Genomic DNA, 24,040 nt, shown 5'->3' on the forward strand with positions numbered 1-24,040 from the left:
AGTTAAAAGGAGTCTAAATACACATTTAGATTCACAATACTGTGTTTGCCAGTACGTTGTCAGCATATAAGGATAACAAAATTTGGAAAATGTTCACCAAAACGAGCTCTGAAATTTGGCCTTTCAAAGGGACAGTGCATATAATCGACAGGTTCCCTCGGTAATAAGGTCTGCAGATTTCGCTATAGGGATGATTGATAGATGCACATCGATGTGTAGGGTCCTACAGTAAGAGAAAAAATACACAATGCTGAGCAATACGTTAACATGATACAGTAATTGCACGCTTAGGTGTAAACATTTATGAGCTCGCGATTTGAGGATAACTGCAATTTATCGATATTTATCAATGCCAGCAGACCGAATAATGTAGCATATTACAACTTTTTGTTTATATTGTTTGTTCTTATGGAAAAGCTATGACAGGAAAGAGAAGGCAAAGGGCAAGCACATAATGAGTGTATCTCGTTCCCTTCTCCTTCCTTTCCCCTTCCCTTCCCTACCGCGTCTCTTCAGTGTGCTCAGCTGCTTAGAGTGGATGTCAACAAGTTCTAATTACATTCACGATGGGGAAAAATCGCGGGTTTTGGTCGATTCCAAAGTATAGTGAAGTGGGATAGCGTTTCTTGTAAGGGTTTGATTGTGTATTACTACAAGAAATGACAAAATTGATATCGAGCGTGCGTGGTGAGCGAGCTCGAATAACGTTTCAACGAGGCGTAACAGCTTCCAGAAAGGGTTCTTCTTTAGCTTGAGGGGAAGTCCATTTTACAAGGAAGTGGGAATAAAGGGACCTTATTGTCGCTACCATTCTTATTACTCAAAGGTAGGGCCATATCGTGCCGTAACTTGGCATAAAATAATTTACCAATTTTCTCTTCCGATAATAATACCACGTGGTGGATAAAGAATGGTTCCCATTGGTTTAATGTGCACAAAATTCTCCCATTACACGTTTATCGCAACCGAACGTCGTCTCTGCTTACTGTTTCATTTTGTTTTTTTGCAAAAGTTTTGAGATATCTCCCTTTTTTTTGGGGGGGGGGGGGCAGTCACAGCAATGACAACTAAGCTGTTTTAAAAGAACACATGTCTTTTCATGATAAAGGGTAAGATCAGTGTCTTCTAGGGAGAGAATGAGAAAGAATAAGAGAAAGAGAGGGAGAGAGGGAGGATGAGAAACAAAAATTTGATATCAAAATCGCATAATACATGTATAGCAGTCTGGTAATTAAATAGGTAATTGACATGTCAGCATTCACAATATAGAGGCATGACAATCAATACAATTTTGAAACTAAAACGAAAAACTAAAATATGAAAGAGAGGGAAATCAAATTCTTATTCAATTTGTAATTATCCCTCCCCCACGAAACCACACTTTTTTTCCGTGTCTTCTTTTAAAGAAATGTCTTTTTATAAAACATTCAATGGGCAGAATAAAAGGGGAGGGGTGTTTGCCATCCCCATCATTCAGGGTATTAAGTGATGGCCTGTGACGTCATATTCAGGCATAGGATTTACTCACAGTGAGAGGAATATCCCACATTTTGTGTCATGCTTTTTAATACGACTTGTCCCATAAGGGCTGGGTCACAAAAAAATCAGAAAGAGCTACTGTAACTAGACTCGACATCACCTCAAAGACTGCAAAGATGTAAAATGTATTATGAAAATAACATTATATTTCACTCATTATAAGCATTTAAAACAATAAAAAGAAAAGGGTACACTTCACTCACCAGATTGCGTCTTGCCTTTAGCAACATTAGCTAACATGTAATCACGAACTGCAGATTAAATGCCTTTCATGCATTTTTTGAGAGGTATTTACTGAACACTGGCTTGCATGAAAAGGATGGAAGCTCTAATGAATTCATATTCATCATCATTTTAAACTTCTGTGTGCCTAGTAACTGTACCGATAAGGTCAAAGGTATAAGCTTCAATTAATTTCAGTAGTGAGAGAAAAGAAACACAGGACTTCTTTAGGAGCAGAATTGAATATAATGTATCTGCATAATTTATTCAATTTCATTCATAAACACCATATTGATTTTTATATACGCAATCACAAGTTGTTGTCTTTTTTCTGATAGCCAGTGCGACTGATGTGTGAATGAGTTATTTGTTAATACTAAACACTGCAAAAGTCTGCATTTTCTTCAACCATAATGCATACAAGCCCAATAACAGATATTATACTGCGGTCTTGGGGAAAAAAAAGAGACAGAAAATAAAGTGGCTAGCAGTTCATCAAACACACATGCAACCTGTAGGATATTTTAGGATGTTTCTTTCTTCTTTGACAGAGATGTACAGTTCGACATTGTGATGAGTACACTAGAGAATACATTTTGCAAACCTAAGGCACTGACCTTTGACCCTTAAAGTGACATGTCCTAGATATTCTCACTCCAGCCCTTACATCTTGTTGTCAACTTGCACAATGTATAGGACAGTATTTCTGTTGTCGTTTCAAACTTGAAACACTTATTCTAAAAATCTTGTAAAATTGGCATTGTGTGCATCATTTTTGAGTTGAACTGATGGAAGATTTGCATCACATAAATATCTTCTACACTCATATCTGGCCATCACAAAGTAGCATCACATACTCAAGTAACCTCAATTGTGTGCCTGTTCTGAGCATTTCAATGCAAACAATCTCTCTTAACTCATCACCTGTTTTGTACAAGTTTAATGGAATTAAAAGAATATATTGTACCTGCAATTGTAAAAGAAAATTAAACACATCTAATTACAATGTATAAAACATATAAGTAAAAATATAAATATGACATACAGTAATCAATAACAAAATATACAAATTTCGTATGAAAACAAGAGTTGGCTTCTTTACAGTTTACAAACAGGCACTTGAATAAAGGAATGAATATAAAGAGAATACAATGTCTGGAAATTAAAAAAAAAAAACAACAGTAATATTGGAATTGAACACTACTATGGAAGTACTGATCTGTAAAATACACTCCTTCAATATTCAAATAAGCGAATAGGTAATATACATTGAAAGTATGCCTTAGGTGAATATCAACCTATCAACACAATTTGTGCTGAACAAGCAAGCACCTGGGATCAAGGTACCAGGAACCCTGGCAATAAACATTTCCACATTTTTTAAAAGATATTGTTGAGAAATAATAAAATATCAAGTACACATGAAAACAAAATATAGTTTCTTCTAAAGATAATAAAACATTTTGCATGACAATCTATTACTGGTTAAGACCATACTGGATCATTGGTTTTGGTATTCTTAGTACCAGAAATGAATGTTACACAGTGCTACGCAAAGTGTCGATCATTTGATCTGTGTATTACAGGTTGGCACTATAATTTGATATCACAGTGTGAGGTTATTCAGCACACGGCAAGAAATCACATCCTGAGTTAAAACTAGAGCTGCTGGATTATTAGATACTGACAACAGAAGAGATGAAAAGGCTGATGAAATAGAAGAAGAAAAGTGGATCAGGGTCTAATGATATCTAAACCTATCAAGGGAATGATATTCACCTGTTGTCTCTTTTACAAAGTAAAAAATGTGTGATTGTGCAAAGCCATCTGTCCATTTTCCCTAAGTGGTCGCAATAAGACCTCTCATAACAACTTTATCACTTCCAAATGACTCACTTCAGACCAAAAAATCTAAGCCTTAGAAGAATGGAAATTGAGGTTATTTGTGCTTTCTCATTTGAACACAGAGGCGAACCCTTTGACACACTGCAAACTACTACACCCACTAAAGATATCTGAGATCATATAGTACTTCTTGAAAAATACCTGCTAAGTTTGTAGAAAATTACTTATGCACGACTGCCACAAAAATTGTCAAATCTGAACTGAAGCCCGCCCAATATTTACATCCAGACCTTTCTAAAAAAAAAACAAACAAACTAGGAGATAAAAAAACAGTTACTGTTTGTACACTATGGTAATGGTTTGCTCAATACCTACTCTATGCATTTGAATCTTGAAAATAATTTCAAAAAGTATATTGTAGCTAGTGCTTGGTCCAAGGGGCTGGACCCTGACTAAACTGTCTGTGTAAGGAGCTTGGTACACCCTTCACATGGGATTCTTCCCCCATAAGTGTAACAGGAATCTTCCTTTCATTAAGATGAAATGTAACATTTATGCATGGTGTTTACCAACCATTGAGGGTGGGTAACAATGATTACAGTAATCAATCGATCCTTCTGCTCGGAAATTACAAAGAACAGTATCATATGCAAACTTTGAACCTCTAGCATTGCTGAGAAGTCATCACTGAAATACATTGACAATGGAATGCAGAATATGACACAAGGGACTGGTGTCAATCAATACCAAATCATTGGCTGATAAGCAAACAAATATAAGCATACCAACATAATTTAAAAAAAAAAAAAACCCAACAATTTAAAGCTAAGGATAGCATGAAATTCACATACTTGGTTGCTGATTTAATAGAATACATTTGCCTTAATGCTGTTCCTTTTATCACAGCTATCTCTATAATAGAGGATGGACATTTAATATTAACTTTATGTAATATCAAGTCGATATCACAATTTACTGTATTACTGATATCACAAATTACAGAAAACATTCATTGTTCACACATTCTCTAGAAAAAAAATATCTTCAAAGGCACAAAGGGGTGAGTCTATGATACACAACAGTGTAAAAAATATTAAATAAACATAAAAGAATGTAATTGACAATAGTAATGTGCATATGAAAGGGGCAAGTCATCAAGAATGCTTTGAAATAAAAACCAGAAGTGGCAAATGTAACTAAAATATTATCAAGGAGTTTTTCATGTTTTTAAACTTATGCCTTGAACGACAGACGAGGATATTAACTATTGTCCTGTGACAGAAACCAGATATATATACATGATGTACCATGGCTAACTCTGGTTCAGGTTCCCTGTATGGTCATTGTAGTACACAGCCTACTGCACTCATTTCGTTATAATGCCTTACTATCACGCAGGAGTGAGCTTCTTTTGAGACAAACAACATAAAGCCTTTGTCGATCAGTGTGCTGTGATATCAACTATAAAGGCCTCAGCTGCCTACGTTGCACATCAATGTGTAAATTGACAAGAAGTCCTACACCATTATCATTATCCAAATTACAGAATGCAATGTCTATTGGTTTTAACTCATTGGCATGTCAAGGGTTCCTACAATCATAGACCTTGAGGAGTTCATTCACAACATTTAGAAATACTCTATTGATAAGTAACTAATGGACAGCACCATACTGTTACAAGATATACAGATGACTTTTAACAAATGTGTGCATAAATCTTGATTATGTAAAGTACTATAAATACATTACCATAATTATATTTCATGAAATACAATTCATCATTTAACTTGAAAAGTCAAAAGTCAGTTGGCTGGGAATATCTCACTAACACTGCAGAGCCCCAATACAATTATGTATGGCCAGCATACCAACATACAATGTGTCATATAATGAAATGTAAAACCTCCTAGTCATGTTGAAAGCACTACACTGCAGCATAGATCACTAGACATTATTCTATTCATAACTCAACCAAAACATACTACAGCTAAAATATCAAACAAACAATGCATATTTCAAAATAGGACATATATAAACTAATTAATAATGTGGTACCATAGATGCCATAATTGGACTTGTCAGACTATTTTCTGAATGTTTAAATTGACCTAAAGAACCAAATTTATTGAATGAGAGAGTTGTGTTGTCACTTCCTAGTGAAGAGTTCCTGATTCCTAAAATTGATAAACAACGCATTGACATATGGGAGGCATTGGGCTGGCAAGTCAATAATATCAACTCATGAGATGCACTAAGATATAGACATTGTGAAATATTGTACACTGCAATATATAAAGTGTGTCTTCTAATTGTCATCTCTAACAATAGTTTTAGCATAAGATACTGCTGTACTTTTCTTTATGTAGACATTATGTTAAACATAATATTATTAAGTACTTAATTTTTTCCCTACCATCCCCCCCCCCTCCAAAAAAAAAAAAAAAAAAAAAAAGAGAAGAAAATGTAAAGGATAGGAAAAGCTGGTGGAGTAAGGAATTACAATGAAAGAAATAAGATGTTCTCATTAGTTAATGATTTGTTAGAGTCAGAAATTTTTTGGCAAAAACACACATGACTACATTTCATCCTGAAACTAACTGAAGTACAAATCAGTAACATTCTGTTGCTAGTCTTTTCTTTGAAAACATGACTCATTCAGGGTATGATAAAATGTTCAATACCAAGTAAACACAAATATGCCATACTGGAATAATGACTTGCTGTAATGATATTATCTAAAACATACTACATAACTTAATATGTGTAATATGATTCAGTATGGGAACATGTACACAGAATATTGGTTCCTTTTAACATCTACAGAAGTATCTCAGACTATTTTGGCCATAATTACAGTATGTCCAAAAAAAAAATAACAGGACCCTCCGCAATGATATCTTTAAAAATATTGAATCAATCTAAATACAAATTCACAGTACGGAACTATAACTCATTGCCCACATCTTACAGAAAACCCCATTCGATTTGCTTCAGTGGTCAAAGAGAAATGAGGAATTTTGTAGAGGATGTTGGGAATCTCTTCCCTCCAAGTTTTGTCTATTGTATTCACACACAAGATCATCAAAGTGCTAAACTTCAAGGAATCAGACTCATGACATGCTTTACAACAATCCACATTTCTCTGTGACTGCTTAACCAAATCGATTGGGGCATTCTGCAAAATAATGTTATGTTTTAAGACCCTGAAGTAGCATGTAGACAATTTAATCATATTGGGTGTTATCAATGCTAAAATCTGATTGTAATTTTTGTGGGGACATACTGTATAAAAAAAAAAAAAGGTTAATAAAGTGTAAAACAGTATCTAATACAGCTCCCTCAAACCACTGCAGTCAAACTTTTTGCATAGTGCAGTTCAAATATGCTTCAGCAAAATGTTTTATCACCAAAAGGAAGGAAGGTTGCTGATGATTGAACTTCAACTACCAAGAGTACTCCACCAGTCTTCAGACGTTAGCATAATCAGTGGCTGAGATACCACCAGGTGAAGTGGCTTTAGCTCCAAAGTGAATGTTGTCATAGCCATCAAGATCCTCCATTGAATTGGCTCGGAATGGATTAGGATGTCGCTTTCTTGGCTGGGCGTAATTGGCTTGATCAGTCCTGTCAGGGGTATCCCCAGGAGGAGGAGCATCGGGTGAATATCCAACAGCGCCATCTATGTCCAGACTGGCACCATTGCCTTCATCCATACCAGGAGGTGTAAGGTGAGTAGAGGTGGTTTCATTAGATGGGGGATCACCAGCCAGGTTTGCCCCTGTGGCCTTACTCACCGATCCAACAGGATACTTCAAGTAGCGTTCATCATCAATTTCTCTTGCTTTCTCTTTGTTGCTGGCAAGATCTTGAAGAGCTGCTTCAAGGCGTGGTCGAGTGGCTTCACTACTAGCTCCAGGCAAGTGGCCTCGCAGACTACTGAAGGGACTTCTTGTCAGCCTACTTCCTTTCCTCTTCACTTTCTTCGATTCTTCCTCATGCTTCTTATCAGCAGCATCATAGTCAATGTCAGGTGGTAGTTGGAGTGTAGGAGGTTTCTTAATGTCTCCCTTACTGTCCATAGGAAGAAGGTAATCTTCCATCTCTGGCGGAATTTCTTTCAGATGAGAATAATTCACCTTACCGTCACCTGTAGGGGGCAGCATACACAAGAACTATGTTAACAACACCATGATGGCATAACAGATTCTCAATGACTTTAATACATAACAAAAAGCAGGCAATAATTTCCTGTGAGAATAAAATGAGTGCAGTTTAGCATCCATTCACACCATATCTAGTTGTGACATGACAATAAGGCAATATAGGACCAGATGGTAAAGTATAGTGGGTAACATGCTAACCCCAACTCAGGGAGTACTACTATGAGCTTTACCATTGAACCTTCATGCAAATAAATTTCTGTATGTAATTTAAGAAAACAAATTTGTACACATCGCAATGTATTTCTTCCCTAATGAAATAATTCTATTGCTCATTTGATTAGATTTCACAGTTCTATGTATATGGCTAATGATCTCCATTGAAAGCAAAGGGCAACTTGACATGGCAGGATTCCTTAACATGTTTCACAGCTTAGTTTGACACAAGTTCCATTTCATCAGAACGTTCAAAACCTCTCTACACAAATATGATTACTGTCTCCTTCATTTGCTTATGGGTATTCATTTCAGCCCTTGTGAGAGCTCTACTCTTAAATAGAAGTTTACCTTTTATCCCTTCATCATCCTTATCTCCTCATAGGTTATCTCATCAAAAGACTTTTTTTTTGATACATCAAAATGCTTGATTGTCACCTACCCATCCTGATTTGTACACTTTCGAACCTCTCTACCTAAAGCAGCATTTAAACAAGGATTTCTCAACTTTCTTTTTTTTTTCAGGACTTAACTTCACCTTACTTTGCAGTCCAACATCAAGCTTACCATTCTGTGATAATAAGCAACTTGTATAAAACTAACCTTGAAATCCAAAGTTGTGTTCTCCTCTGGGTACACCAGACTTTCTTCTCAGGTCATACACCATTTCTCTCAGCATCTTAAAGGAAGGACGATCCTCGGTCAGTTTTGCCCAACACATTCTCATCATCTCATAGCTTTAAGAAAAAAGAAAAGTTGCTAAACGTTAGGCCCTGTCAGATCAAGAACTAATACAACTATCTCATATGTCTCTCCTATTAAACATAATGACGCTTTTCAAGACCTCAAGCAAGTCATGCTAGACTTCTCTGAATTTGGCAGGCAGGGGTCACCTTGCACACACAGCCTGGTGATACAGAATAAGGTGACTCATAATAACTCAGTCTATATCGTCACTTTTTCGTCATAAACAGATGAGCATTTAGGAGACATTGTCTCTTCTCAACAACAGAATAAACACACAATTATGTGTCTTCTCTCAAAGCTTGACTTCAAATTGTTCTGTGGAGACAGACCAAAATTTCATGACAGCCTGGATTCTCTCTCTCTCTCTCTCTCTGTGTCTCTCAACTTTGCCCAAACACCGCCTGTCTCTCATGACTAAAATCAGCAGATGAAAATGATAAAACAAAGAACATGAAAGATTATACAAATCAATAGCAACAAATCACTGCTTATTTTACTCACACATCATCAGGACAATTCTCTGGCTGTTCAAGTCTACCTCCAGCCTCCACGAATCTCAAGACTTCTACGTTGGATCTGGCTGGATACGGCTGTTGACCCCGAGACATTATTTCCCATACGAGGACACCAAAAGCCCTATGATAACAAAACAAGATTTAAATCATGACAAATTAAAACAAGAGACCCGCGGGTCTAGCGCTCACCTGAGTATCGCAAGTTCACCTTTCACGCAGTCACTCTCCTATGAACAAACTTGAAACTACAGTCATTACTGTACTCACTCATAGTATTATCTCAGCTCTATAACTTCTGATTCTAGAGAAGATTTTTAAAGATTCCTTCATTTTGGGGGTTTGGGCCCCCTGGGGGCCCCCTGGGCGGGGCATGGTGCCCATTTTAACAAATTGAGATCCTAACCCCCTAGGGATGCTACCTGCCAAGTTTGGTGAAAATGGGTCATGGGGTTCTCAAGAAGAAGATAAAAATGTACAATTTAGGCCCCATTAGGACCCCTCCTCACCCCCATCCCCCCCCCCCCCCCTGGGTCCAAAGGGGGGCACCCCTGATTCTGCCATGAACAAACTTGAAACTACAGTCATCAATGTGCTAACTCATAGTATTAACCTAGCTCTATCACTTCTGGTTCTAGGGAAGAAGATTTTTGCGGATTCCTTAATTTTGGGGGGTTTGGGCCCCCTGGGGGCCCCCTGGGTGGGTCATGGTGCCCATTTTAACAAATGGAGTTCCTAACCCCCTAGGGATGCTACCTGCCAAGTTTGGTGAAAATGGGTCATGGAGTTCTCAAGAAGAAGATGAAAATGTACAATTTAGGCCCCATTAGAACCCTTCCCCACCCCCCTCCCCTGGGTCCCAAGGGGGGCACCCCTGATTCTGCCATGAACAAACTTGAAACTACAGTCATCAATGTACTAACTCATATTATTAACTTAGCTCTATCACTTCTGGTTCTAGAGAAGAAGATTTTTACAGATTCCTTAATTTTTGGGGGTTTGGGCCCCCCTGGGGGCCCCCTGGGTGGGGCATGGTGCCCATTTTAACAAATTGAGTTCCTAACCCCCTAGGGATGCTACCTGCCAAGTTTGATGAAAATCGGTCTTGGGGTTTTCAAGAAGAAGATGAAAATGTAAAAAGTTTACGCACGACGCACGACGGACGACGGACGACGCACGACGGACGACGGACGACGCACGACGCACGACGCACGACGCACGACGCACGACGGACGCCGGACGAAGGGCGATCGCAATAGCTCACTTGAGCCTTTGGCTCAGGTGAGCTAAAAACCTGCTTCGATAAGTCACCCAACTGTCACTGCTACATTTCACAAATAACATATTATTCTATCAACCAATTTAGCATTCACTTTTAGCAGCAAGCAGTACTTTAATAGTTCAGCATTTTATTATGCTCAGCATATGCTGGTCTAGATCCATCCAGATGAGTAGAATAAGGGTTAGAGTTCATGGTTGACAATGCAGTGTGAATCAGTTTGGTCTTTTTACTATGAATAAAAGAGAATCATTTTCACAGAGGCATTCACCCCTTTTTGCAGAATATAGTGGCCCCCTTCAAATCAGGAGGGGTCGGGAGAAAAACTCTTCTCCCGTTTGCCAGGGGATCCCACTCTAAATGGAAGCTAGTATTGGCCCTCAAAAATCACTTCACATGAAAAAAGTCAGTGGGCATTATTTATGCAAAGCCACACATCAAGTTAGGTTAACATCCCTAACTTTCCATGGCAACAATATGACATTATGACTATTTAAATGGCAATAAAGAATGACACAGCAATCTCAAGGTTGGGGAAATTCATCCCTGGAACAGCTTTATTCATTTATGGTGCATAACAATCCTCTTCTGATTTCACAATGCATATCAAATCACAGTTTCCATGACCCAGAAGTGTGTAATGAACTGCATGTATGGTATGAGTAGAAGCCGACAGCACTTGACGTGACTGTCAGCACAATGCTACCTACTGTATACAGTTAGAATGAAAGAGAGGGCCTAAAATATATTTACATGAAGCTACTTTGTACATGAAGAAGCTTGAACATTGACACTGCCAGGGCTTGAATTCAGGCTTTTGCCAAAAAACTGGCATCCCTGTGTGTAGTCCCACAAACTACATCCTACTGATCAAAGTAGTTACACAGTGGAATTGACAGAATGTGTCCATAAATGGTATGAAAACAACCATTTAATTTGTAACAAAATGAAATCCCTGCAGTTTTAACAATGGGTTAAGTCAACATCTTAAGACTTCAATGAGGGAAAAAAAGAAAAGGTTAGGCAAAATATGTTTTCATAAAGCAGTTTGTGATTTCAGTTGAGTTGTGACAATAGTACAGTCTACACACAAAAAGTTTTTAACAGTGAATTTTGTAGCACTCTAATGGGGTTCCTGCTAAAAGAGATCCCAGCTAAAAGATTCATGATTATTAAGTGAGTACTGTGATAAGCAAAATGAGAACAGGAAACATTACAGACATAGAAAGAAAAAGAAACAAGGAAAGACATACCAGACATCTGACTGTATGCTGAAGTATCCATCCATTAAACCCTCTGGTGACATCCAGCGTACCGGAAGGAGGCCCTCGCCTTCTTTACGATAGTAATCATTCTTGTAGATGTCACGAGCAAGACCAAAATCTCCTATCTTCACTACCCTTACTTGGGGGTCATATGTCTTGGTGGACACAAGACAGTTTCTTGCAGCAAGATCTCTGAACAAAGAAAACAAGGGAAAAATGAGATTTCGTGAGATTTCTTGGGACATTTATATCTCTGAGCTAGCATTACTGCTTAGCAATGAATTTTCTAAGAAATCTGAATCGGTTTGGATCAGTAATTAGCATTGAAATTAAATCATGATTTCTAAGGGCAGTGCTGCTGCCTGGTACCCAATTTAATCAAGCTTTCTGTGGACAGATTTCCCCCAAAAAAAAACCAAAAAAAAGTTAAATCAGAGTGCTGTTGAGTTCAGCAGAACTGTGAAGTGCTAATTTTAATCAAGTTTTCAAGTAACAAGCTTTTATGTCCAAAGCTTAACTAAATTGTCATTCCAGACAGCAGGCTTCACACTTTGGCACTCAGTTTACCAGTAATCATGATCTCTCGAGGCTGCCTTTGACAACTTGCATGTAATCTCATAAACAGGAAGGAAATCAAATTTCTGGCTGGTTTATGTGGTCATTTAGTTAGTGACCAAACAAGTAATGACCACCAAGGCACTGACCTGTGAACAAAGTGTAGTTCCTCCAAATGCTCACACCCCTTGACAACGTCATAAATGATATCCATTTGGTCTTGAAGAGTAATTTTACTTTTTTCTGGTGAGGGCGCCCTCGCTGCTCGAATGTAAGACAGGAGGTCACCACCTTCCATCAATTCAAGAATGATGTACTGAGGGTCGTTGTCAAGACATACTCCCATCAGAGACACAATGTTAGGATGCTTGAATTTTCTGTGAAAGTAAAAAGTAAAACAAAGTGCAGACCATGAGTGAGACATATGATTTTCTGACAGTAAGATTCTTAATGGCTAGAAACAAAATGGTGTGGGGTTGGTTTTCTCTACAGCAAGACATTAGCGTGTTTTCGCTCAGCAAAGTACGGGGGTTTCAACGATGTGGGAGCGATCTCCTGCTATGTCCGCCGTGCTCAAAGAACACTCCCTACTGATTTGCTGAACGCGGACGTACGTAGACTGCCAACCATACTTGTAGTAGTTGTACGTACACACTGTGTAGTTTGTATCATGGTATTGAACTTGCGATTAATATATATATCAATATATCAATTTTATAAAGCGCAAAACCTATAGACATATATTCTTCTGCGCTGCAAAAGCTTCTGACATTTGTCTGATGTGCTTGATTAATCACAACTCTCTATATGAAACGGGGCCAGGACACAATTTCACAGAAAATAGCAAGTTAGAAAATACCAAGGTCAAGGACTAAGGTCTAAGGAGTTAACACAAATTTGCATGCATGCAGCTGCAGCTGCAGCTTGCAGATATCTAGATGCGAATGATTCACAATGCACATCTCACGACTCACGAGCGGCGAACCTTGTTCTTCGATGTTGTTAAGCTCCTCATAGTTACTACAAAGTTTAACAATTACTCATTCAAATTCATATTACGGTATAGCATTTTCATCTTAATTATACCCATACTTATAGTTTTAAAAAATCACCAAAGAGCTCTGAAAATTGGTCGAATCCATTGTGATTATAAGGCCAAACCATCCGGTTAGAGACAACGGAACCTGGATCTGAACATAGAGGCTTGCAATGCACGTGTGATTCAATCATGCGCGCCATGCGTGGTGTCTACACTGCTACAAGCGCGCTGATTGGTTGTTGATTCTGTGTCTGGCCTCGTTGCGACCAACATAAATCTGGGCAAGACCCGTTCCAGATTTCTACGCTACGGCAGGCTGCCCGCTGTTACTATAGTAACGTGTCGATTTTTGCACATGGACCGCAAATTCTACGTCCGTGCTGAGGATGCGAAGACCGCCTAATAAATGCCCTCAACACTTCCACCATTAAGCTTCATACAAATATGAAATCTGGTACACACAGTCTAAGTCAGCATACAAAAACGAATGATGTATATCAGTTAGAAAGACTCAGGCCATGCACATACACCACTCACATTTGGTCTTCACAAGAAATGTGTGGACATCAGACAGGAGACTTACCCCATAATTGTAGCTTCCTTCAAAAATTCATCCTTCTCCTGGTCTGTTGCTCCTTTACGCAGAGTCTGACCATTCATTAAAAAAAAAAAGAAGACATGAGGAGAAAACAGAGATACATGAAGAAAAGAAGATACAGCTGTATCTTTTAACAGATGTATGTAATAATAAAACTGTTGCTTTTATGAAGTGTATGTATCGATAGAACATACAATTGTTAAGTTTCTTTTATGTTGAACACTTTGAAATTCTTGGTTCGGTGCAAAGGTAATACCATATATAAGTGAAAATGTGTTAGCCCTAATCTGTTATTAGCAGTTACACCAGGTAACACAATGGACACCTTCACAGACACTTTAGAAACCCTACCACACCCACTACTACACCCACCTTCACAGCCACTCTGGACTTCCTACCAAACCCACGTTCACAGCCACTGTAGACTCCCTACCACACCCACCTTTACAGCCACTCTGGACTCCCTACCACACCCACTTTCACAGCCACTCTGGACTTCCTACCACACCCACCTTCACAGCCACTCTAGACTTCCTACCACACCCACCATTCACAGCCACTCTGGACTTCCTACCACACCCACCTTCACAGCCACTCTAGACTCCCTACCACACCCACCTCCACAGCCACTCTGGACTTCCTACCACACCCACCTTCACAGCCACTCTGGACTCCCTACCACACCCACCTTCACAGCCACTCTGGACTTCCTACCACACCCACCTTCACAGCCACTCTGGACTCCCTACCACACCCACCTTCACAGCCACTCTGGACTCCCTACCACACCCACCTTAACAGCCACTCTGGACTCCCCACTTCCACTGCCTAGGATGTCCAGGGCACTGCCTTCAAAGACTTCCCCAAAAGCTCCGCTTCCAAGGAAGGTGATCAGCTTGAGACGTTCTCTTGGAAAGATTGGAAGAAGTACCTCTTTGCCATCATGCCTAGATCACAGAGGATTAGCAGAGAACACAAAGAGATTTCAATACATTCAGTCTCAACAAATTCACACCAAGGAGTTTACAACAGATTGATATAGAATTACATGTCGGGGCTATGGAAGAGTTTCATTAAGATGGTTGTTACGTACACTACATTTACAGTTCTCATATCAAATCCAAATCATAAGAGAACTATTTTGATATCTCTTAGTCACCAATCATAAAAATTTCATAATAGCAACAGTCCTCATGACAGAGTGCAAAAAGTGTTAAAGTAAATCCACAAACCTGAATAGTTCATGGTCTCTGTACAAATCAAGTTTTGGCATCAAGTCAACTTTACTTCTGACTTCACTGAATAAAATAAGTAATCTTTCTTCTTTTTTTTCTCAAGACAGAGCCCAAAATGTATTCTTTTGATATCAAATGCACAGTTTTATCGTGTTTTTGTGCATGTATGTACATGTATGTAAGTACATGTATGTATGAGTGTAAATATCATGACCATATTCCTTATTTCAGACTCTGTGTGAATGCAAGCACCATAGCATAGCACTCAATGTAATCAGTGTCTTAATAGCCCTCAGTACACATCTTCCCATGCAACTGAAGTCAGAAGTACTTACATGACAGCATAGTTTGAGTTGTCCTGGCGTACAAGGGTGTTGGGGTAACTTCTAAGTTGAGCAAGCTCAACGTCTTCTTGGAAAATGGCCCCAGCTTTAGAATCTTGTTTTCGGTGGCAGCAAACTGAAATTAACACACAAACAAAATCAATATATGAAAAGCAGTCAAACACAATACAAGTGACAGACCACCCATAAGCAGTCATGTTGGGTAATTCCAAGGCATTCAATACTTACCAAGGACGATGACCACTATGGCCACAATGACCAGCACAGCAACCACAGCTCCAATGATGATGAATGTGGTGCTATTATCTGAAAGTAAACATGATAATGGAGTAAGATTACTTCCATACTCTTAGAGAAAAAAGTATGGTATTTGCTCATGTTTACTGCTAATGAAAATCAATATTGAATGTAATTCCATTATGTGCTCGTGTCAACCTTTAACTCTCTATGTGCTGTGGTGTAAACCCCCTGTGTACAATGATGTAAACCCCATGTGTGCCACATTATTCTGAGACAGCAACATTGTCATGCTTTGGGAAAATAATCTGTGCTTCAAATCAATATAACTTTTACAGATTTTTGTTACTCTCGACATGTTAAGAACAAAATTGTACAAAATGCCAGGCTTTGTTTTGATGTAAATTGTGTGACTACCTTTCATATGACCAGAAGTGACATTTTTGTAGAGGCAGAACTTTTGCACACAAAAGAGTGACAGAAACTAAAGAATTCACTCGCAGATAGAGTAGGGAACACCGCTTGATTTAAATCAATCACCACATAAAGTGCAAGCTACATGCAACAAGAATTACATCACGAGAAATGCTTTCATTGTACTGTGACATATTGCGATTTATTAATTGGTTGGGTGAGTTTTTGAGCAGAATATGCAGACTTGGCACGCTGTCAAACGAGTTGGGTGTGCGAACGTGGCACAAAAAGAGTTAAGAATGGAAAATGAAAAATGTCCTTTTCTGCAGAAGAAAACAAGAAAAACAGATGCACTATACGTAAAAGTTCAGTTAAATCTCGTCAATGGAACAAAAGTCATCTTGTCAGCCCTCGGTCTTTGCTATATTTTCATCTTGATACTGACATATGGACACATTGTATAAAGGGCTCTCTACTAACTGTTTGGATTGGGTAAGGCAGTTCCTTCACTGATAGGGCTAAACGGTCCCTCAGCAACATCATTTCTAGCGGAGACCCTGAAGGTGTAGGTGTCTCCTGTAGCAAGGCCAACAACAATCCAGGATCTCTCAGGGCCTACATAGACTTCTTCCCACTCTCCAATGGACAAGGCCCTGTGGTAAACACATCATGTGTACAGACGTTACAAAAATGAAGCAGAACTTAAGACAGTTGTACTAAGGGTATGAAAAAATGGAGACAAATCAGAATGGAAGTAAACTGTGGTCTTGAGCACACAATGATTGCATGTCGAGTTGATGAAGGTTGGTGATATCAAGTATGTAACATACAGTATCTCCAGCCATATTATGAGGACAATGCTGTCCATGAAAAAAACACTCAAACATTTCATTTTAAGTAGTGTGCTATGTTATTGGGTGCACTCAACTGAGGAAATTTTAATATTCACAATTCAGGTTCTCATTATTGATGTTTGAACAATATGCTAATATCTAAACCAGATTTCAAGCAATTATAAGATGCTTTGTTTTTGCCAGATTCTATCAAGTGGTCTTTGAAAGACATCATTCATTACATACATGTCGCACACTCTTTCACAATGTAAGCAGAATTCAACATACAGTACTTCTTGACAATGACAGTCATACCTAGCTTCCAGTTTATATTCTAGAATTCCAGGTCCATTGGCAACTGGTTCTGACCACTGGACAACAAAGGTTCCAGTTCCTATCCCTGTCTCTGATACTGTAGGTACACCTGGTGCATCAGGTCCAGAAGCTGGAATAGAAAATCATTCAACAGTTTACAGAGAAGATATTTCAGAAATACTTGTTAACTTGATGGCAAAACGATTTGTAGAGTTAGACTTTTATGTATTCTCATGGATCTTCCCAAAACATGTAATACATGTACATACAATTCCAGAAACCACACATATTCTTTTCCTTTGTGCATGTACAATATAAATTCTAAGGAATATTCACATGAATATCTCTCTCTCAGTTATAACTAATGAAAATGCGATACAAATGTAAACTCTATCACACTCACCATCAGTTTGTACAGTCAGAATCTCATCACTGTTGCTGTAAGTGTACTCCATTCCAGATGTGTAAAGAAGGTCAGTCCGAACCTCATAGTCTGTGAATGGAGTGAGTGGGTCTGACCTCCCTTCACCAATAGTCACACTGTAGACTGCACCTGATGTGGTGTTTCCACTTACGGCTTCTTGCCATTCTCCGGCTGTCTGCTAAAGAAACAGGATACAGAAAGGCAAAAACCTCAATCCACTGATAAACTCTAATCAGAATGTCTAACCTAACATAAAAGGTATACACTATAAGACTGACTGACTCCATCCATTGGCCAACATGACATAAGACTCAACAATTCCATGCACTAGACTACCAGACTTAAAGGCATGGTATAGTTTTGTTTGAGACCTGGGTTCAGGTTTCAAACATTTTTAGATGGGATAATGAGAAACCTCTCATGACATGAAAGAGAATGTAGTTCCAAAAAGAATTTAATGCTTATTGAATGAAAATTGGTTTTGAAGCGGCCAAAATATCCAAAACAAAGCAATCCGACTAAAAGGTGTGACCCACATTTTATTAGGATCACTTTGTTTCACTTTGTTTTTGGGTATCTCAGCCATTTCAAAACCGATCTCCATCAAATAAACTATGAATTCCTCTCAGAATGGTATGCTCTGTAACATTCCATACTTGATTTCTCAGTATCTTCCAAAAAGTTAAGCTCAATTCTCATCTCCACCAATACTATACCATCCCTTTAAAAACTCACTGACTTCATTCATTGGCTTACCTCTTTGTATCTTATCCAGTGAAATGTAGCACTGCTGTCATTGGGGGCAGTCCATGTTACACTTAAGGTTTGACTGGAAGAAGAGACTAGCTGGACCATGGCTGGAGGTTGGAAAGTTGTCTCTGCAATGATGTTGCTAGGAGTAAAGCTATTATCAGGACGAGAGATTTGCAATGATTCCACCTGATAAACAAGGCAAAGAGAACCATCAATCATCTTACTTGCATGATTCAAATGAAAATTTGCCTGCATTACAAATGAAGAGTTTGATTGCAAAAAAAGGGGGGTTAAGAGTCATTTTTAAACATTTTAAAGTAAAGTCTGTCATCGGATAGGGCGAAATAAAAATTTCCAATAATGTCTCCCTTGTTGCATAATAAGGAATATTCTTGAAGTTATGATTAAAAGTAGCCTACATTTTCTATCTACTTTTTTATTATCATTTTTAGCAGGGTTTAATCACATATATCTCAAATTGACAGGAGTGGAGTTAACTCATTTTGCAATCAAACTTTTGGAATAGTAATTTTAGAAATCGCCACACAAACGGGTACTGCTTTATAAAGTACTAATTCAAAGTAAATTTACAAACTGCCTGAACAAACTATTTCAGTATGTTTTATTGTTTACCTACATTGTACTGTTCACCAAGTAATTGAGTACCTTTTCAATATTAAAAAGGGTAGAAAATTTCCAGACAAACATGATTTTGTTGCATCTTTTGGCTTCCTTACCACTGAATTAAATTGAATTCCTCTACTCGTTGATCTCCGTCTTACTTACTGTAAATGAATACTGTGTGGCCCCAGACAGTCCACCAATCAGCACTGAGTATTGTCCATCTCCATCTGACACAGTATCACTTGTCTGTGTCCTAAAGTACTGGTTGTCTGTAGAGTAAGAAACTCTAAACTCCAGCTCATCAAGGGGACCATTGACCGCCACAGGTAGGAGCCAAGAGACGTTCACCTCAAATGGAGTCAGGACCTGAACATCAACATCCCTGGCTGGGGAGGGGTCTGGAGTTTGAGTGGTATCAATTTGACCAGTGAATATCTTTACACTTCTAGAGAAGCCTTGCATCTACCTCAACCATAAACTTTGTTTTACAATGAGCAACAATCATTTTAACTATCCTCTTTCATCATGGAATTTTCATATGTTATGGATAAGATTCAATTTGCTGGGATAGGAATGGTCATTTCACAACTAATCAATGTTTTGAGTATTTTGGCACAGTCACATAGTATGGAAGGACAGCTTGGAAGTCATATGGAAATAATTGAAAATAAAGAGAGAGAGAGAGAGAGAGAGAGAGAGAGAGAGAGAGAGAGAGAGGAAATATTTGAATAGGGATTACAGAAATGTGTCTTGCTTCCAGGACTGCAGTCCTTATGATGTAAAAACTAAAACCTACAAGTGGTTTGAGAGAGTTACTGTTTGACTCACCTCCAGGACTCGTTCTGAAGATTGCTGAAGGACCAAAACTGGGAGACCCAACGGAGTAAAAGTTTCTAGCAGACACTTGAGTGACATAAAAAGAATATGACTCGAGGTTCTCTATCCTAACAATAGATTCCATAGTCTCCTGGTGAAAGAAAGAACACATCATTTAGTCCGGATCTTGTTTGTTTTCATAAGTACACTTATCAACCAGCATGAAGAAGTCTACGTATCAGCACAAAGATAAACTCAACTGATATTAGAGTTAAGTAAATTAACCTATATCGATATTTCATCTCGTTACTCCTCTAATTCAGCCTAAAATAACAACTCTGTCACACACAAAACCAAGTTACTTAAAACCAAATGCTCTGACCACACAGAACAGACAGGATAAAAAGTAAGTATGGATGGGACTCTATGACATTCAGCAGACCTATGATATACACTGAGCTGTGCGCACCATCAACTTTGTAGAAGAAGCAGTACCAATGCACTTTGCACAGTTCCCTGGGGAATGGTTTCTTCCTTGAGGTGCCCTCAGCCAGACAATAAAGTTCAGCAGTTATTCCCACATCATATGATACTTGATACTAACAATACAAATCATTTCAAACAATACATGTACAATGTACAAGTGTATATACTTCTAAGACATAATTAGTCTTATATTGTAAAATCTTTTTTAGATGAGGTATGATGGCACACTTAATTTTGGTGAGATCTGAGAATTTGACAGGCAAATAATCATTGAACATGAATAGGTAGAAATGTGCGCTTTAAAAGAGTCTCACTATTATTATTTATCAAAACATAAAATTATCGCAGCGTATTAGGATAGGTTTCATGAAGGTAATCATTATAATTTTACCTTAGAGACACAAGTCAGGTTGAGTGAGCTGCAATTAAGCTCAGAATTCTCACTCTCAATGATCCCATAGAACACAGTGTAGATGATTGCTGCTGTGCTTACACCAGGACATTGTGTGACAGGTGTTAGTGTTAGTGTCAAAGAAGAGTCATCTGAGGTGTCAAAGATTGCAGGCTGGCTGTAGTCTGCTGGAGATAGGCATTCTGGGTCTGTCAAGAGATAACATACAATAACACATGACACATGGCTGGGACTTCACTGCTGATGCTATGCATTCAAAAAACACTTTATTTCTGTTATTGAAACTATTATCCTGAATTTTTGCATTTATGTCTTGTACTTTTGTTATTTTTGATTTGGTTAGAAGAATCTGAAAAACTGAACTGAACTGAACTTCTGCTGCAAACAGCATCCATATGGCAGGGGAATTTACATGTATTTGAGGTACTCATGTATTCACTGGTGTAAATGAGTAATAAAGAGAAGTACTTGTACCAAGATGGCTATAAATATCATTGACTTGTCTCCCTCTCAATGGAAGGAGAACATCATTTGGGGAAACCCCTGAAAGATATCATCGTGGCTCAATCATGTGGAAAAAAAGAGTTATGCATACCATGACCTAATTTAATCTATATACATAAGGAAACAAATTAGACCTGGATCCTGCATACAACACTTTTTAAAATAAGTAGTACAGTCTATAATGGCAGAATTGAGTCATGTTTTCATCTATTGCAAGAGAATATTCATAAGTATGCATTCTATATAAAGTCATGGTCAGTCACAAACACACATTCTGTAGTTACAGTAATGACGATGATGAGAAGGGGCTTGATGATGGTAATAACAACAACAACAATCACAACCATCACCACCATCATAAAACAACAACAGCCAAACTTGTTGAGAAAGATACCTGGATACGGCTGAAGACTGGTACCATATGCCACGACAAACCTGATGTCTGTTTGCCCAGTCTGACTGGTAAAATCTGCACCAGTCAACTTGTCTACACTGGCTACAATGCCCTGAGCAGAATTGGACCAGTAGATACGATGTGTGTCTACAGAGAGTGAGTCAGGAGGTAGACCTGTGGAAAAATGAATTTCAAAATTCTTTTCTTTGTAAAGAGTTCTTATGATCTACTTAGCCTACCATTATTGCAAAGGCTAAGGTCCAGGTAGCTTAGCACTGTTTTACAGGGGACTGTATAATCAATTTCATAGGAAGAAAAAAGCATTATAAACAGCTTCTCACAAAAGGATACTTTCCTTTCCTTTAGTGTACGATATATCGAGATGAACAAAACAATCAACATTAACACACATTACATGTAGTGTGACTGCAAACTTTGACTTTTATTATTCACATGTACATGAAATAGGGACACCACAATGATCAAATAATGTAAACCTGCTATAAGTGCACAGAAATGCAGTTATTGTATTGCATGACTAGACATCTCCTGAATTACAAGAAAAATATGAAAGACGAGTAAGTTGCTCTCTTTAAACAATTACTGACTCAGTTTGTGAGGTAAAATGGCAAATGTGTCTCACACAATTTTAGACAGTTTAGGGAGGTATAAAAGTGTAGTCGATGGGTAGTTCTCAGCTCAGAGTCAATGGACTGGTGCTTCTCCAAACTTTGAGGAAGAGGAGACATGGCCCTTGTGTTACTGAGATTGCCAAATGCTGGAAAGGAAAGCCTGTCAAAGCTGGACATGTCAGCACATTAGCAAGATCTCTGAAAGTGACTGCTGCTCACGATTCACAATAATTGTGAAATACTGGTTGCAATTCAAAAGAGGAAAAAACTAGAAATGTCGCTATGGCGACTGGTATGCCTCCGCCATAATGCATGATTCTCCTAATGGGTCTATAGTACATGTGGACAATGTGTGATTACATTTTCACAAAATTGGCAAAATATCAAAATGACATGTTTGTCACAAATGTATTGAATGTTTACCTTCCTTGACCTACACGTGTATGTTTAATTGAATGAATTGGAGGAGAGCATGTATTTGGGGATTTAAGAACTTTAACTTGACTTTGACCCTTTCATAAGTTTATGCACCGAGTAATTTTCAAGGTATGGAGAAAAAGTGCAATTTCTGTATTGAACAGTAAATTGTTATCATTTTCATCTGGCCTTTGATTTATAAGAGAATCACTGTCGGGCAGAACATACATAAATATGTACTAAGTTTCAAGATAACTTGAGCCACTTCCGAGATATGGAGAAAGAAGTAAGTTCAGCACTTTCACTTTGACCTTTTGACCTTTGACCTTCTTGGCAAAAAAAAACAAGAGACCCGCGGGTCTAGCGCTCACCTGAGTATCGCAAGTTCACCTTTCACGCAGTCACTAATCTAAATTATTCACAGCTCTACCAAAATTTGACCAGGCATTCTCAAGTAGAAGATGAAAATGTACAATAAGGGCCCAATTTTTTTAAGATTCCTTAATTTGGGGGGATTGGGGGCCCCTGGGGCCCTCTGGGTGGGGCATGGTGCCCATTTTGATAAATTGAGATCCTGACCCCCTAGGGATGCTACCTGCCAAGTTTGACAAAAATCCATCATGAGGTTTTCAGGAAGAAGATGAAAATGTACAATTCAGGCCCCCATTTGGACCCTTCCAACCACCCCCCCCCCCCCTACCCAAGAGGGGCACCCCTGGATCTCCTATGAACAAACTTGAAACTACAGTCATTAATGGACTCACTCATAGTATTATCTCAGCTCTATAACTTCTGATTCTAGAGAAGATTTATAAAGATTCCTTCATTTGGGGGGTTTGGGACCCCTGGGGGCCCCCTGGGTGGGGCATGGTGCCCATTTTAACAAATTGAGATCCTAACCCCCTAGGGATGCTACCTGCCAAGTTTGGTGAGAACGGGTCATGGGGTTCTCAAGAAGAAGATGAAAATGTACAATTTAGGCCCCATTAGAACCCTTCCCCACCCCCCTCCCCTGGGTCCCAAGGGGGGCACCCCTGATTCTGCCATGAACAAACTTGAAACTACAGTCATCAATGTACTAACTCATAGTATTAACTTAGCTCTATCACTTCTGGTTCTAGAGAAGAAGATTTTTACAGATTCCTTAATTTTGGGGGGTTTGGGCCCCCCTGGGGCCCCCCTGGGTGGGGCATGGTGCCCATTTTAACAAATTGAGTTCCTAA

General features: G+C 38.6%; 1 protein-coding gene across 1 annotated transcript in view; it reads right to left on the reverse strand.

The window, feature by feature from the left end:
- Positions 1-6,959: 6,959 nt before the first annotated feature.
- LOC139713855 (proto-oncogene tyrosine-protein kinase ROS-like) overlaps positions 6,960-24,040 on the reverse strand; it is a 58,084-nt gene continuing 41,003 nt past the window's right edge. Inside the window, exons 24-40 of the mRNA XM_071625559.1 lie at positions 21,769-21,942; positions 20,859-21,058; positions 19,985-20,123; positions 19,319-19,554; positions 18,536-18,718; positions 17,759-17,957; positions 17,356-17,485; positions 16,688-16,860; positions 15,785-15,862; positions 15,548-15,671; positions 14,771-14,924; positions 13,963-14,027; positions 12,490-12,717; positions 11,774-11,977; positions 9,231-9,365; positions 8,586-8,719; positions 6,960-7,753 (exon numbers count right to left, since the gene is read on the reverse strand). Of these exons, the coding sequence (XP_071481660.1) occupies positions 7,074-7,753; positions 8,586-8,719; positions 9,231-9,365; positions 11,774-11,977; positions 12,490-12,717; positions 13,963-14,027; positions 14,771-14,924; positions 15,548-15,671; positions 15,785-15,862; positions 16,688-16,860; positions 17,356-17,485; positions 17,759-17,957; positions 18,536-18,718; positions 19,319-19,554; positions 19,985-20,123; positions 20,859-21,058; positions 21,769-21,942 (3,236 nt within the window). The 3' untranslated portion in view covers positions 6,960-7,073. The remainder of the gene's footprint in view (positions 7,754-8,585; positions 8,720-9,230; positions 9,366-11,773; positions 11,978-12,489; positions 12,718-13,962; positions 14,028-14,770; positions 14,925-15,547; positions 15,672-15,784; positions 15,863-16,687; positions 16,861-17,355; positions 17,486-17,758; positions 17,958-18,535; positions 18,719-19,318; positions 19,555-19,984; positions 20,124-20,858; positions 21,059-21,768; positions 21,943-24,040) is intronic.

Source organism: Diadema antillarum, unplaced genomic scaffold (genome assembly GCF_040938485.1).
Source record: "Diadema antillarum isolate AM-2024a unplaced genomic scaffold, OU_Dant_1.0 seq00002077_RagTag, whole genome shotgun sequence".
Lineage (NCBI taxonomy): Eukaryota > Metazoa > Echinodermata > Echinoidea > Diadematoida > Diadematidae > Diadema > Diadema antillarum.